The sequence below is a fragment of the Paralichthys olivaceus genome, chromosome 17, assembly GCF_024713975.1.
Source record: "Paralichthys olivaceus isolate ysfri-2021 chromosome 17, ASM2471397v2, whole genome shotgun sequence".
In the NCBI taxonomy this organism is placed as follows: Eukaryota; Metazoa; Chordata; class Actinopteri; order Pleuronectiformes; family Paralichthyidae; genus Paralichthys; species Paralichthys olivaceus.
The window spans coordinates 10,996,490-11,011,240 of NC_091109.1; the positions used below are offsets into that span (position 1 = coordinate 10,996,490).

The 14,751-nt window shown below is 41.7% G+C and overlaps 1 protein-coding gene and 3 non-coding genes across 8 annotated transcripts in view; 1 reads left to right on the forward strand and 3 right to left on the reverse strand.

Annotated features, from left to right (window-relative positions):
* LOC109629692 (partitioning defective 3 homolog) overlaps positions 1–14,751 on the forward strand; it is a 323,260-nt gene that overhangs the window by 20,894 nt on the left and 287,615 nt on the right. For all 5 annotated transcript variants that reach the window (XM_069512787.1, XM_069512786.1, XM_020087499.2 and 2 more), the window contains exon 2: positions 12,657–12,758. In XM_069512787.1, coding sequence (XP_069368888.1) covers positions 12,657–12,758 — 102 coding nt within the window. The remainder of the gene's footprint in view (positions 1–12,656; positions 12,759–14,751) is intronic.
* trnaw-cca (transfer RNA tryptophan (anticodon CCA)) lies at positions 1,611–1,682 on the reverse strand. Its single transcript has one exon. It is a non-coding gene; the product is annotated as a tRNA-Trp (tRNA).
* On the reverse strand, positions 8,466–8,537 carry trnaw-cca (transfer RNA tryptophan (anticodon CCA)). The gene has a single exon. It is a non-coding gene; the product is annotated as a tRNA-Trp (tRNA).
* Positions 13,783–13,854, reverse strand: trnaw-cca (transfer RNA tryptophan (anticodon CCA)). Its single transcript has one exon. It is a non-coding gene; the product is annotated as a tRNA-Trp (tRNA).

The following is a 14,751-nucleotide window of genomic DNA, read 5'->3' on the forward strand; positions in this document are numbered from 1 at the left end:
GCACTGGTTTTTTCCAGGGTCAGGGGCTGTTAATTTTAGGACCCTCTCCTTTGTCTTATATGCAGTGTTAATGTAACCCATGCAGTGTAGATGTGTTAATGATAATAATGTTGGTGCATATACATAAAGAAAGATTGATCAAACATACACCATCCAGTTTGCAGGTTATCAGGCACACTGAGCATAAAGCAGTTCAGCCTAATACTAGTAAATCCAACAGTGACAGCACAGCAGTATTTGTGAAGCCCTGGGTCATCCCTGTGGACATTTTCAGTTTTGATTAGCTAATGACTTCACTTGACTTCTTCTGTCACCATTCCTCTCTTGATATATTGGCCTTTGTAAGCCTTGATTTCCTCTGTTCAGTGCCCCACATGTTTCTTCACCCAGCAGTTGTAAAAACACTCTCCAGAGACGTTTTACTGTAAATAGAACTGTTACTTTCAGGCTTAGATTGAAATTCTATAGTCGTCACACACACAATTCTTCTTCCATTTCTCTCTCTTTGTCAGATCTTGTGCAAGCATTCACTTATTATACGAGATAATGGATGTGTTAGAGAGCGGATCTCAGTTTGAGGATTGGCAAAGCATAAACACAGTGTACCAGAATACACTGGGCCGAGCTCCATACAGATACAACCCCACATCTGCGCGTTCTTTCTCCTTTTCTCTTCAGAAAGTTTTCCCTCCCTTTGTTTACATCTTATGTATTTTTGAGTCCATCGCTCCGCAACTCTGTGGCTCAGAGTTTCAGATGTCAGTGTTTGTGGATCTTGGATGTTTGCCACAGAGATCCTTTGGAAAATGGCTTTCATCAGTTTACTCTCTTCATGCCCCTTCCCTGTTCTATCTGTCTCTGTGTGTATTTTTTCCTGACAAAGATTCAGAAGAATAAGTAGTTTCTGCTGGATTGGAAACTTCTTGAGAATGAAGTTTATTGTGTTAAAATACGTTTCCATTACATGACTGTAAAAAATGTTTCAACCAAAAGACCATTTATCATAACCCTTTCAAAAAGTGCAATATGGTGTCTTAATGACCAATAATTTCTTATTCCATATCTTTCTTGTTGGTGGACACAGTCTCCTCTTTACCTTCTTGATAGTTGTCTTGAGTGTCTTAGGTTAAGTTAAGGCCCATGGAGGTAGAAACTACTTTCACTGCACATTTTCACAGCTCTGCCTTTTGCCAGATCATCCACAAGATCTGTTACCAGACAAGAACAAGAAGAGTTACGTTGATGAGGGCTTCGGTCGACCAGTCTTTTTTGCTTAGCAGGGTTCCTGCCTGGATGAAATGACCTGAAGTATTTAAGTGGCAGCCATGATAACAGCTTGTTGATAAGGTCAAGAAAGAAAACGTTTCTACATTTACACTCATGTCGCTCTCAAGACCTTGTGATGCAATGGTAGCGCATCTGACTCCAGATCAGAAGGTTACAGGGTCAGTGAACAATTCCCTAATATCTTTATATACAGATATGAAACATCTAACTCTTGATGATCTGCAGCACCCAGAGTATCTGTGGTCCAAGTTTGCATTTGCATCATTAATAGTAATTAGTATCATTAATGTGATCATTTTTTTCCTTGCTCTGTCTTAAAAGCTTGACCCCGACGTGATTTGAACACGCAACCTTCTGATCTGGAGTCAGACGCGCTACCGTTGCGCCACGAGGTCCTGTGATTATTTAACTTTTTATCATTTTCGTGTTTAATGGAAACAAGGTTCTAGTCAGCTACTGATTTAATAAAGAAAGCTTTTGAGGCCTTAAATGTAAAAAAAAAATATCTTGGAGTTTCACAAAATGAAAAATGAGCACAGTTACTCTGGTCAAGGCGGATAAGACTGGTCACAGTTTCCATGGTGGAGCTGTAAACTGTCTTTCAACCCCTCCAGCTTTTAACTTTCTGTGTGACTGAGCTACATGACCTGAGCACACTTCCTGGAGGAAGTCCCTGCTTAAAAACATCCAGAATAACTTAAACACAAGTTTAGAATGCATTAACTACATTAACTAAGGATGTAGGTTTTAAGTTTGATTCCTGCATATCCATTGCAGCTTGATTTAATATTCTAAATGTATCAGCAATAGTAGGACTTACTGTAATACATGTGTCATATCTATATTTGAAGAAGTGGACAGTGGGTAGACTCCAGGTTGGCTGCGATGGATCAACTTTCCAAGGCCCACCAGCTTATTATTATCATGGTTTGAGTCTTAGTAATGTGTTTCTTTAGCTGTGTTGCATTAGTGACATGTTGGACACACGTGAGCTTATTTTGCAGTTGAAAGGAGTGCGCTGTTCCATCTGTGTGTGAAAGTGGTCACTCTTTAGTGGGCACATGAGTTAGTTTTGTGCCCTGCAGTTGCAGTACAGATGTGGTGAGCGTGCTGCACTGTCTCAACATGTGGGTCTCTAGGTGACGCCACTCCCTTCTGCTGGGTTCTCAATGTCTGCTCTACATGTGTTGTTCTTTAACACACACTCATGGAAACTCTTCCCTTTAGTGGTGAGTGTGTGAGAGGGTTTCATGGTCACATTCTGTTGCTTCTCCACAAACCATGACCAGCACACTCCTCACTACAAACAGGTTCTGTGCGTCAGGGTTTCTGGACTCAACATGTTGTGTTGGATCATATTACATGGTCACAAAACTATATTACAAATGTTTCTCCTTAGTATTTGGAGATGAGTTTTTGTAGTTTTGGGTGAATATCCGAGTACACACTGGTGTTGTAATGATCCAAATCCACTTATCACTTCACACAATTTGATTTGTGAGCCACATATCATGGTTTTATTCCTCCTGGCATATAAATTGGTGGGATATAGTGATCAGTGTTTCCGTCCGTCCGTTCAGAAAATGGAACTAGTTATAAAGTTGTGCCTTTCACTATTTTTGATTTCACAAGAGAAACAACCTAGCAGGTTTGCTTTTTCAGTTTTTGTGGGTTTAGGGGGACATGTCATCTATCGGGTTCCTCTTTATTAATGTTAAGTGCACACATGATCACTGAAACATGATTGCATCTAAATAGTCACATGACACAAGAAGTCAGGTGACACTGAAATAGAAAAGAAACTGAGAATAGGATAATCACACTACATCACTTGATTTACATTGTTGTGGTTATTATAGTTAAATGAAATATTGGCAAAATGATAAAAGTTCAGTGAGTTGGAGAATCACTTCTGTAGTATACAGACAGTCTCACCAGTGTAATCAGATGAATCTCTTCTCTGGCCAAATGCAGATCACATCAGTCAGAACATTGCCCCCTCGTCTCAAACAATATTTTACCGTCCATCCTGTTTCCTCACAATCCCTCAAATACAATGATGGTCCAAACCGTGCGTCTAGTTTGACTGACTGAAGACTGTCTCTGTTGCCATAGATACCATATGACTGTAGTTCAACCATTTGTCACAGGACACAATATGTAGCAAATAATGATGTCCGTACCACATTTAGATCCCGGGATCCTCCTTCACATACAAACACAAATCCTACCAAACACTGGGTGTGTTCCACATCTGCGCTCTGTGAAAGAGCTGTGTCGTGACATCTCCACTGTGTCTGCTCGTGGTCATTCGCCCTGTGCTCTCTGCTTCTCTTGGCTCATTGAGAGGTCCCATCTGGCAAGCATAACCTCGGTGCTGATGTAATAATAAACAAAAGTGTGCCGAAATTGTGCTGACTGCTGCTTCTATGAGTAGACAAAGAGTCTTGTAGTGCTCAAACTGTTAAACTGAAGCAGCAGGCCCTAACATGCAGGGACTACACCGACTTTCAATGTCATTTGCAGCTTTTCCTAGCCAATGTTGGAAAGTGTTCAAGTAGCAACTGGCAGGCGAAGCAGGATTTTCTTTGCTTCAGTAGTTTAAAATTACATGGATTTATTCTGTTGCTCAGTAGAATGTGGATACCCGATCCGGACGGGTCTGACTGGGCTCAGACAAACATTTCAGAATGATATTCACGCTCGAGTCAGGTTTGGACACAAAAAACAGAATGCCTGTCAGGTTCAGGTCGGGCTCAGCTAATTTCAAGTCGAGTTCAGAGAGGAAAAATTGTGGCCTGAGCTGCACTCTATTGCTCTGTCATAGTTTAGTCTTCTATAATTCTATATTGTTACACTTCTCAGTGTTTTCCCCTAAAGCTTCACACTTCCCTGCATGTAAGCATGTGACAAAAATGACACACAGACCATGAAAGTCTGTCACCTGTTCTTTACATCATGATAATCTACAGCCATTTTATGCTGATATCTCACATCTGCACCAAATCTGACTGTTCCTCTTCCCGGTCTCAGGCTGAGCAGATGGTCTGGATGGGACGTCTCCCTCAGGGTCTAAGACTAAAATGCCCTTTCAGTAACACGACACCTTCACCCTCTGTCAGTTGATTTCTAAAGATAATTGTTTGAAGCTGACCGATACACTCTTTCTTAACAGCCCTTACGGAAACTGTCTTCTTGCTTTCTCCCATACAGGAGGTCAAAGGTCAGGGTCAATGAGAGAACGGTGTCCTGTGTCTCTGTGTCTTACAGAGGACGCTTTAGTTTAGCAAGTGAGAAAGAATAGTCGCACCTTTTCATTTGACAAATCATGCATGTTACTTTGCATGTCCCATATTCCAAAAAGTTACAGATCAGGGACAGTAAATGTGCGTAAGGAGAACGTGTGTGCGTGAGAAGCCCTGTTGTTGTTTCTACACTTCCCCACTTGTTTTAGAATGGATGAAACTGGCTCCCTGCCCAAACAGGCTCCTTATCCTGGGACTGCTCAGGTTGCTAATAAACATAGATTTGACTACAGCTTGTGTTCCAGTCCTAATCTATGCTTGTTGTTTTTAAGTGACTCAGTAAAAAGTTACTTTATCTGCCAATCACGCATAATTAAAGTAACTTACATTTTTAACATGAATTAATTAATGCATGGGATTTTTTTCTGTCAACTCATGAGGACATTTGTTTTTTTCATTTTTATTTGCAGCAAAATTTTAAAAGCCACTAACAGATGTAACTTTTCTGTCGTACAAGACACTGCTCTGTCAGGGTTTGTGCAGAGAGCAGGCAGGTCTAATAAAGAAAAACTCTAAACAGGGAGCAGGTTCAGCAGGAAACAAAAGCAAAACTCAAACTGTACAAGAAAAAACAAGGCAGGAATAAACAATCAGAGACAAAACTGGCAGACACTAAGACATAACGAAACAGACAAATCAACAAGAGCAGACCTGAGGACTCGACTTAAATACAAACTGAACTGATGACAAACTAGAGACAGGTGGCCCAGGACAAACAGGTGAACCGAATCAAGGCAGGAAGCAAAAAGAACAGGAACACGAGGGAGATCAGAATTACAAAATAAAACAGGAAACAGAATGAACACAAATCTCAAAACAAGGAAACACAAGTAAAAGTCAAAGAACCCAAAGAGTCCATAATCAGAACAGTCCAAGAAAAACCCCAAAAACTATTTATCCAGGATTTTAAAGTTCAAAGTCATTTTTTTAACATCTGTCATCCTTCTTAATCTCTCACACATCCTGTCTGATGTTCACTCTTTAATTGGCTTAATGATGAGTCATTATGAAAACTGCTCAATGAGATCCTCTCGTGATAATGTCTGTTTTAATTTGTTAGTGAAACCTTCATCACAGCAGTGGTTCAAGCTCAGACACACACGCACACACTGCGGCCTGTTTTCTTTTTTATCCACGCCAGATGCTCAGCTTTCCACATTGCACTTATCATGAGGGCTGATATGTGGAGTTGTAGTCCTGGAGAAACACGCTTTAGGGACTTTAAATCCCCTTCTCAAGCAGATCACACAGCGGGGAGATGACTTCAGAGGTTTATCCAAACAGAAAACTGGTGCTAAATCTCAAAGCTTGGAAAATCAGGTGTCACTTTTGTAAACAGGGTTGGATATTCTCTCTGGCTGATTTAGACTCCAGAGGATTGGCATCTTGTCGTCTCTGCTCAGATATTTGGAGGATCTCGAGGTCAAGACGCTGCTGCACTGGCTCTGTGTTTGACAGGCTGGCCTGAATCACCAGCTCGAACCCTGACTAACCTCTCTTGTGCCAGTACTGCCACTGTGCTGTCGTGCACAGGGTGGGGAGATGTGAACTGTTGGCCAAAAGAAATCTTTTTATCCTTTTTATGTGCCCGCACTGCAAACATATACATTTTACAGAGCCATTAATCTAGTAGTTGACTTATGTTTCTTAGTACAAAGGAAGGTTTTCACATGGGGGAACTTAAGCTTGTTTCCATCTGGTTCTTTTGGTCTTTTGGATTAGCTTGGTAGAGCGGTGCTAAAAATAATATAGACCCACTGTATTGAAAACATAGTAATCACTGTCTTTTAACAAGTTTGGGTCATTCTTTAATGGAGTGACGCACTGGGAGACACTAATTATGCTCAGCTAACTCTAAAGACTTCTCAGTTGTGTGAAAATTGTCGTTACAAATTGTATTACATGAAATTATTGAATTATGACATAATTTAACATGTATTTAAGACACAAATACTATCTTTGGGAGAATTTGAATCTGCTCTTTGCTAGTTTTGTTTCTTTTAGAAAGATATTTAATGAGTTTAGTGAATCATTTTTACGATATTACATTGTTTCTCCTAACCTGTCTCTTTCTGACTGTCTCTGGAAAATGTATTAACTTAGTTACAGTAAGACATCATGAAGATTTAGGTACCTACACCTACACACAGTCAGACTTGACTTTTTCCACAGTATGGAGCTGTGAGTTTCTACAAGGAAATGATAGTTATGCCCAGAAGGGAGATTCAGTCTGGGATTAAACAAACCCAGGGCACTAAACTAAACTGGAAAATCAACCTCTGTTGAGACAAGATGTGTGATGTCTGATAGTGGTAGAAGCAGTAGACTGCTACTGACCTATATCTTCAATTTTGCATGTGTTTGACTTTCTTCTGATAGTACTGGCAAAGATAAGGAGCCAGGGACTGTGTGTGTGTGTGTGTGTGTGTGTGTGTGTGTGTGTGTGTGTGTGTGTGTGTGCGGCAGCTGTGACACTTTTGTTTCTGACTCACAGAAGAAAGAAAAAATACACTCCATAAATCACAGTCATTATTGTGCTGCCGAGTGAAAAAAGAACGTGGGAGGTTGAGAGGTTGAACCAGTGGGTTGAGCTGATGATTCATGGTGAGGTCTGTGCTCCTAAAGGTCAGAGGTCACAGAGGAATGGGGATCGCTAAGCCCTTTGGTCAGGCAGTGAAAGTCTGGAGATTTGAAGGTCTTCTCTTAATGAGCTTTTTGGGATTTGAATCATCTCAACACTTGAAGGACATAGACAACCTCAAAAAAAGCCACTATAACATAAACACTTACATTCATCTGTCATTATCCGAAACACATCTCACTAATAGTAAACAGAAGTTCAGAAACTGTGATGACTGCTGCCTCACACATCATCACAACACAAGTTAAAGAACGAGGTGCGATCAAAAACGTCTTGACATTGATAACAAACTGACTGATCTAATTTGACTGTGGTTTCGTTGTAAATGGACGCATTGTCATGATGGAGCACCCAATTGCCATCACGCCACAGTTCACATGTGAACGTCCTCACATCTTCACAGTGAATGTAGGAAGAAAACGATGAGCATGCTCTACAGGTCACACTCCTGACCCGATGCACCCCCTTAGGTTCAGATGCTGCAGGTTCTTCCACTGCGGAAACTGCTGTTCAGTGAAATCTCAACTGTGCACGTGCAAGCGATCAAAAACAATGGCCGTAATGTCCCTGTTACTACTTACTGCTCTGCTCATCACAATGTATAATAGAATACTGGCTCATGAGTGTTGTTGCTCACAACTGCTGCATGCAGATGAACCCTGCTGCTTTCTGTTTGTGCGGAACAGAAACGTCTTGATCGCACCATGTTGATCTTAATATGTAGAAAACCTACAATCTCTACATTCATGTGTCTCCTCGTTTAACTGCACCGATTAAATCGCACTTCAATGGTGCCTCCAAGCAGTGATTAGATTATAAATCCTCTGACATCATGACTCTTCATTTGTCATCTGCCTGCAAACTTATCGCATTTATCGCTTTTTCAGTTTACACAACAAGGCTTGTTTATACCATTTTATGAAGATAAGAGACAAGGTCACATTTTATTTGCGCTGTATAACTGTTGCTGCTTATGGTTTAATTTGTTAAACTCTATTATCGTTTTTGAATCATTTCCAAATGCTTGACATTCCCCAAGGCTAATTCATGGGAAACATGCCCGTGTGTTATCTTTGCTAAAACCCCCATATGTGACTGGCATTCGTCTTTATCCTTCATTTATTTTTGTGTCATACACAGATAATCCACTGTCTAAGTCTATTTATAAGAGTAGCTTGGACTGATATGAAGCAAATAGCAGCAGTGAGGTGCTCCTGAATATTAAAACGAGTTGATCCCGACGTGATTTGAACACGCAACCTTCTGATCTGGAGTCAGACGCGCTACCGTTGCGCCACGAGATCCTGACAGCTGGGGACTCCATCGAGCCACTCGGATTACCCCTGTGGGAATAGCAGCACTTGCAGGGGATAACGCAGCAATCGTAAAACACACACACAGGCACATGTACACTCTCTCACACACACACTCTCCTTTTATCACCCTCCTCTCGCTCCGTTACCTCCAGGCACCAGTCTTTGTGTGGTCTTTGACAGAAACAGGGAACCCACTCTGGTACAAAGACTCCGGTAACGGGGTGAGGAGAGCTATTGTCTGGGCCTATGTTGCAAGTGTGTGTGTGTGTATGTGTGTTATTATGTGCGAATGGCACAGAGAACAACTACTTGTCTGTTCCCTCTCACCTTCTACACTGGATCAGATAAGCAGATACCTGATCAGGTGGCTGCTGGGATGCCACTCACTCAGTGAGTTTGAATGAATGAGTAAAGCTCACATGTGACTAGACAGGTCACTGGGGCAGCAGCTATAAGAACAATACTCACCGGCACACCCTGCACGCTTACTCATATTTACTGTGCCGAACAAAGAGTTTTGTTTGTGTCAACATGGCAAGGATTATTCTGTAATTGCATGTTAATCCACCAGGCCACTTTATCCATGTTCTTTATAAATAATTGAAATGCTCTTCTGTTTCACATGTTATTTACATACCGAACCCCCCTTGAGGGCTTCTGCTCCCGACGCTTCACTTTTAACTCATTAAAGTGAAACCCAGCATGCTCCTGTGCTGCTGCATTTGGCAATGCTTCTTCAAGCTGCTTCCATTTGCACCTTGTAGTGAAATGTATCTGCTCTTGACTCGAGTGACGGTAACTAAAAGACTGAAAGAACATTAGTAATGTAACAACATTATTGTAATGCGATCTTAATGAGATTGTAGTGGTTACAAAGTTCTCAAGTACTCACAGTGTTTTTCTGTATCGGCCAAGTATTATATTTTATGTTTCATTGTTGTAGCTGGCAGCCCATGGTTTTATCGTGACATGTAAATCCCACTGACTGTCAGACTATGTGCATTGCAATCCTCGGTGCATGATGATATGCTCCAGCGCTGTGGAAGGTGTCATTTAAACTCGCGCGTTGTGACTAACACTTTGTACCTGACATGGGAATTAAACTTTAAATTCATCACCGGGGTGAAAAGTTACACTTCACAAGACACTGCTGTAACTTTAGATTGTTGAGAATCATTTCTCAACTCAGGTTAGACTCGTTTCTGCAGGTTCTTCTCCCTGTGTGGAAGATGACTTTGCAGTGTGGTGGGGAGATTTCCCCAGACACACATGGCTCAAATTGTGCATCAAGGCTGTGTGGGACAATTGTTCTTGTTGGATCCATTTTGTTCTGTGGTTTTGGTCCCTCTGTTGATGAAGTAATACTTTGGAGACTCACTCTGATTACTGACACTCTTAGGACTCCAATCGTGATAAAGCGTTAAGATTATCCAGTAAAGGCTCATTTATGCTGCCGTCATGTACAAAAAGAGATCAGTGCAGCGTCGATAGAGTCTGACACCAACAAATATAGTGACTGTGGAGTAGATTGTGAGAATGTGAAGAGGCAATAGTTGCTGTTTGTCCCTAGGCCTTTACTTTCTTACCAACTTGCAAATGTCTTTGCAAGTTGTATCCTGTGGAGGTGTCACTTTAACTATTGGCTACTCCCCCCCCCCATGATTTCCAGTGGTGCTCCGTTTTGTCTGTTTCGTCGGTATCTGTAATCTTTCAGAAAAGTTGATGAAAACAGATGGAATGAATCCCTCATAACGGCGGAAGGCTCAGTTTCATAATATGTATCTAACATTGAGCATACATTAGCTTTAAGGGAAAGTTTTGTCTAATCAAACTAGTCTAAGTATCCGACTTAATTGTGCTTGAACAGACATGTAGACATGCTGCATGGAGGTGATTTCAGATTTGGTCAAAGCGTTTGAAACCGTGTACAGATAAAATGAAAATCTGTAGTTTATGAGAAATGCAGTTACAGAGTGAACGAAAAGTCAGAGGTGATAGAAGTGCGAGAGTCTTGTGTAACATGTTAAATAAAGTGGAAGAGGTGATTTTTTAAGAAACTGAACCGAGGCTGACAGCTGAGTGTGTCGACACTACATCAACTGCTGTCCTCCCCTTCCACTCTCACAGTACAGTAATGTATTGTATAGTACAGTAATGTAAAGGACTCTGTCACAATGCACTCTTTGTTGGAACGTCCCGCTCCCCCTGTTTCTCTTTAGTCCATTTCTACTGGTCTGGGTTCAACATTTCATTAAGCCCATACAGAAAGTGCCAGATATGATAGATGGGATGAAACGTTCTGTCAACAGTGACCACTTTTGGTTGCTTTGCCAAGCTCTTGAGTGTTTCCAAGCCTCTACCAGATATTAATCATGCATGACCTTTCAAGATCTATGAAACAATAATGACACAGTTCAAGAGAATCGCTGCAGAAAGCTAAGCTACACTTATTACAATGTTTTGAGTTATATGTCGCACAGGACAAAGATGAATGATACTAAGAAGGAGGCCAAATAAGGTATTTGACCATTGGGATTTTTGTGAGCTGAGTAGCTAACATGACCAGATGTATCTTCCCAGGAAGTCTTACTTATTTACAACAAAGTATTAAGCGATGATCACAAAAAACCAAAGCTTCATCCCGTCAGTGAGGAATTCTCTGCTAATACTCCCATAATGATGAGTATTTAAACTGGGAATTCTGCAGTGTTGCTTTTGGTCTTTGGGAGACATTAACATAAGCCCTCTACATCATTTTGATTTAAGTCAAATCTAAACAGTATTTGTCAAAATCAAATACTTTCCTTCCATCGCAAGAGTGTATCTGGGATTAGGTTTTCGCGGCTGAGCTTCTCTCAGAATCATGTTTTGTTTCTTGTAATCCATCTGAGGAACAAGTCTGGTTGAAGATGCCAAACTCTCAGTTTGAAAATTTAAAGATCCCCCCCCCCCCGTTTGATACAGTGGGTCAGTTTGTGGTTTGTAATGACTTCCAGAGATGGTACATTTATGCTCTGTCTTCTCCTGGGGTTTATGTGTGTGTTATAGTGGTGTTTTAGTATAGATGTGGCAAAAAAAAACATTTTCCTCTCAGGTTGGAATGTTTTCAAGCTTTGCTTCCCAATCAGAAACCCTCACAACTCTCTTTATCGTTTCATCAAGACCAAAATGCTGCATTGTTCTCTCATTACCTAATAATACAGCCGCTAATATCACAGTTTCTCTCAGTTGTCCTTGCCTCGCTTCTGAACACTCCCTGATAAACTTGCCATCTTTTCCCTCTGACTAACCTCAGAAGGAAGGAAAATACCACACAGTCATTCCCCTCATTAGTTGGACCATTTTGCCTGGTGAACCACAATGGAGCTCAGTACAACAGAGCCGTGCATGAAGGCATTTGACCACAGAGCCGAAGACAGCTCAGTTTGGAGGAAAAGAGATGGAGACAGGGAAATGGAGTGAGAACAAACTAGAGACAAAAGAGAGGAGATTCTTCCCTAACATGGCGAATGGGGAAGGACAGTCGCTGAGCTGAGTGGGTGCTCTTTACCCTGCTGTCTGACTAAAGCCTAAAGTACTAAAGCCCATGGAAGAGGACAAATGGATACTTTTTATTGGTTAACAAACATCCATGGAATCTTTGACTGTTTTAACAGGAATTTACAAAATGTCCAAAAGCTGCTTTGAACGTCTGGTAGTTTCCCTCCCAACATATATTTCCCTACAAAGACTTTTGACTTTGCCAGGGAAAGAATTTGATTGGACACGTCTCCTCCCTCTTCTGCTCCCTCGTGGTCAAAGGTTTGAACCATATGCCATATTTTGCAGGCCGTCCAGCAGGGGATTAAAATATTTCATAACTGCCACCATGATGTAAATCCAGAGCCATGTCAGCGCCTCTGTGTGCCAGCTGACTGGATCATTACATGGAGCACATTGTGATCAGATCAGCTGATTCTTAAGGAGACCCAAGCTGCTCATTCCTTTGGCCTGGCAACGCTTACATGTTGTATGGTTTTACTTATATAAGGCTGCGAGTCTATATGGTGCAAATAAACATGATCTGATGACTGGTGTAATAACCTCTCTCTGTTTTTTTTCTTCCAGGACGTCAGCTACTGGGTGCAGGTCCACAGGTTGGAATATGGAGATGGAGGCATTTTGGACCTGGATGATTTGTTGTGTGACGTAGTGGACGACAAAGACAGGGTGAGTCAACGTTTGTGTGTGAGGTTGTAAAATTGAGAGAAACTCCAAAAATGTGGTATATTGCATATTTCATGTATTTGTTTCAATTACATTTCTTTGTCACTCAGGTTTGTCACACATTTTAGGAATAATTAAACTTTTTTCATGTGTATTTATACACATATATATGTATAAATATATAGGTATATAGGTTTTTTACTCCCTAATATCAGCATCGACCCCCAGAGCGAGTATGGCTCTAATATTTGACCTCTGAGTCTTTGTGCGTAAAACTCTGGCAGCACTACAGAGAGCTTCACTGGCATGTGCTCATGATTACACCTGCCTGCTTTTAATGTCTCGTGATTACTACGACATTACCAAACAGTGAGCTGCTACTGCACACCACCATGTTCTCTGTTTAATCACTGCATCCTGTTGGCTCCTCTCCACAGCTTTCATATCTGTGGAAGGTAGAATGGAACAGTGTTGTCTGCTGCGTTCACTTTGATGTGTGTGTGTGTGTGTTTAAAAATGTGCGAGTATAAGAGTGTGTGGGCAAAATCTCTTCAGAGGCAGCGTGATGCCACTCAGCCCACCCCCACCCACTAGTGCAGCTGGAAATGATTACCCACAGTCCCACTGCATCCTTCCCATGGGAACAGTGTTGACTACACCTGAGTCACTCGCTCTGCAGCTTTAATGTTGGGCCAGTTAAAGAGCTGCACCCCCTCTTTGTGTCTGTGTGAGTGGGAAATGGTTTAAATGATTCTTTTCAACCAGCAGAATGAAGTGAATGGTGGGTGACGGTGGGCTGTTTGCTCCAATTAACTCCACGGTGAATGAAAACACTCGAAATGATTTAAAAAAAATCCACAAATCTAAAAGAAAAAAGTTGAACAAGCACAAAGACAATCCAGGTGACTATTTGCGAGTGTGCACCGGCCATGGTGGATGTGTCATCACACTACTTCATACAACTGACAGCGCAGGTTCAGTGGATTTCATCAGGGTTGCGTGTTGGCCGCTCTGCATCAAAAGATACTGACCCCGACGTGATTTGAACACGCAACCTTCTGATCTGGAGTCAGACGCGCTACCGTTGCGCCACGAGGTCTCACACCTGTGCCAGTTCTCTGACCTCAGCTGACATCACATGGGTTCCAGAGCGGAACCTTCCTGTCGTTCCCTCTGATTCACACATATTGCAGGTATGCACAGTTCAGGCCTGTGCAGCTGCAGTTCAGCAGCATACTGAACTTACAGGCAAACACCTCGTCATTGTCTTGCTTTTTTGAAGTGACTTTCCTTGTAGCAGTGAGATAAGCAGGGAGCTTAGTAGATTTCATTATACCTCATTCCTGATATATCAGTCAAAATAACAATGGGCCAAGATAATATCACAATTGAGCTGTGAAAACTGCCAGAGCAAGTCTGAGCACAGCTTTAAAATGTAGGGACATTAATATAATGATCTTTAGGTCGTTTGGCTTAAAGAGCAAAATCATGTCGATAGATAGATAGATTTTAACAGACAGCTTCTACTTAAAGTCAACGTGATCGTCTTAATGTATTCCTGTGAGTGGTGATGAAAAGTTCAGATTTGAAATGAAAGTGCCCTCTTTGATTCCCTACGTCTCAGGCGTGCTGCTGTGATCTCGTGAAATCTGAAAACATATCCTGGCTGTGTTTTCACACTGAACAGCACAGCTCGGAGATTTGGAGCAGTTCGCTGAGCTGTGTGTCGATTCGAGCTGTTGGTCTGCACGGCTGAAAATTGAAGACGCTCTCTGGCTTTGTTTGAGTGCATGCGCATCCACACACCTTATGATGCCTGTATGGTAGGTGCCATGGTTACGCACCAGGTGGGATCAGTGGTGAGAGCAGCTGTTTTGCACCTGATGTCTGAAACACTGTTTCTCTCATCTCATTTAGACTATTTGTTCTCATCTGCTGCCATCGTCTAACTTCTGTGATCGTTATGAGTAAAGAGAGACAGGAAGGAAGGAAGTGG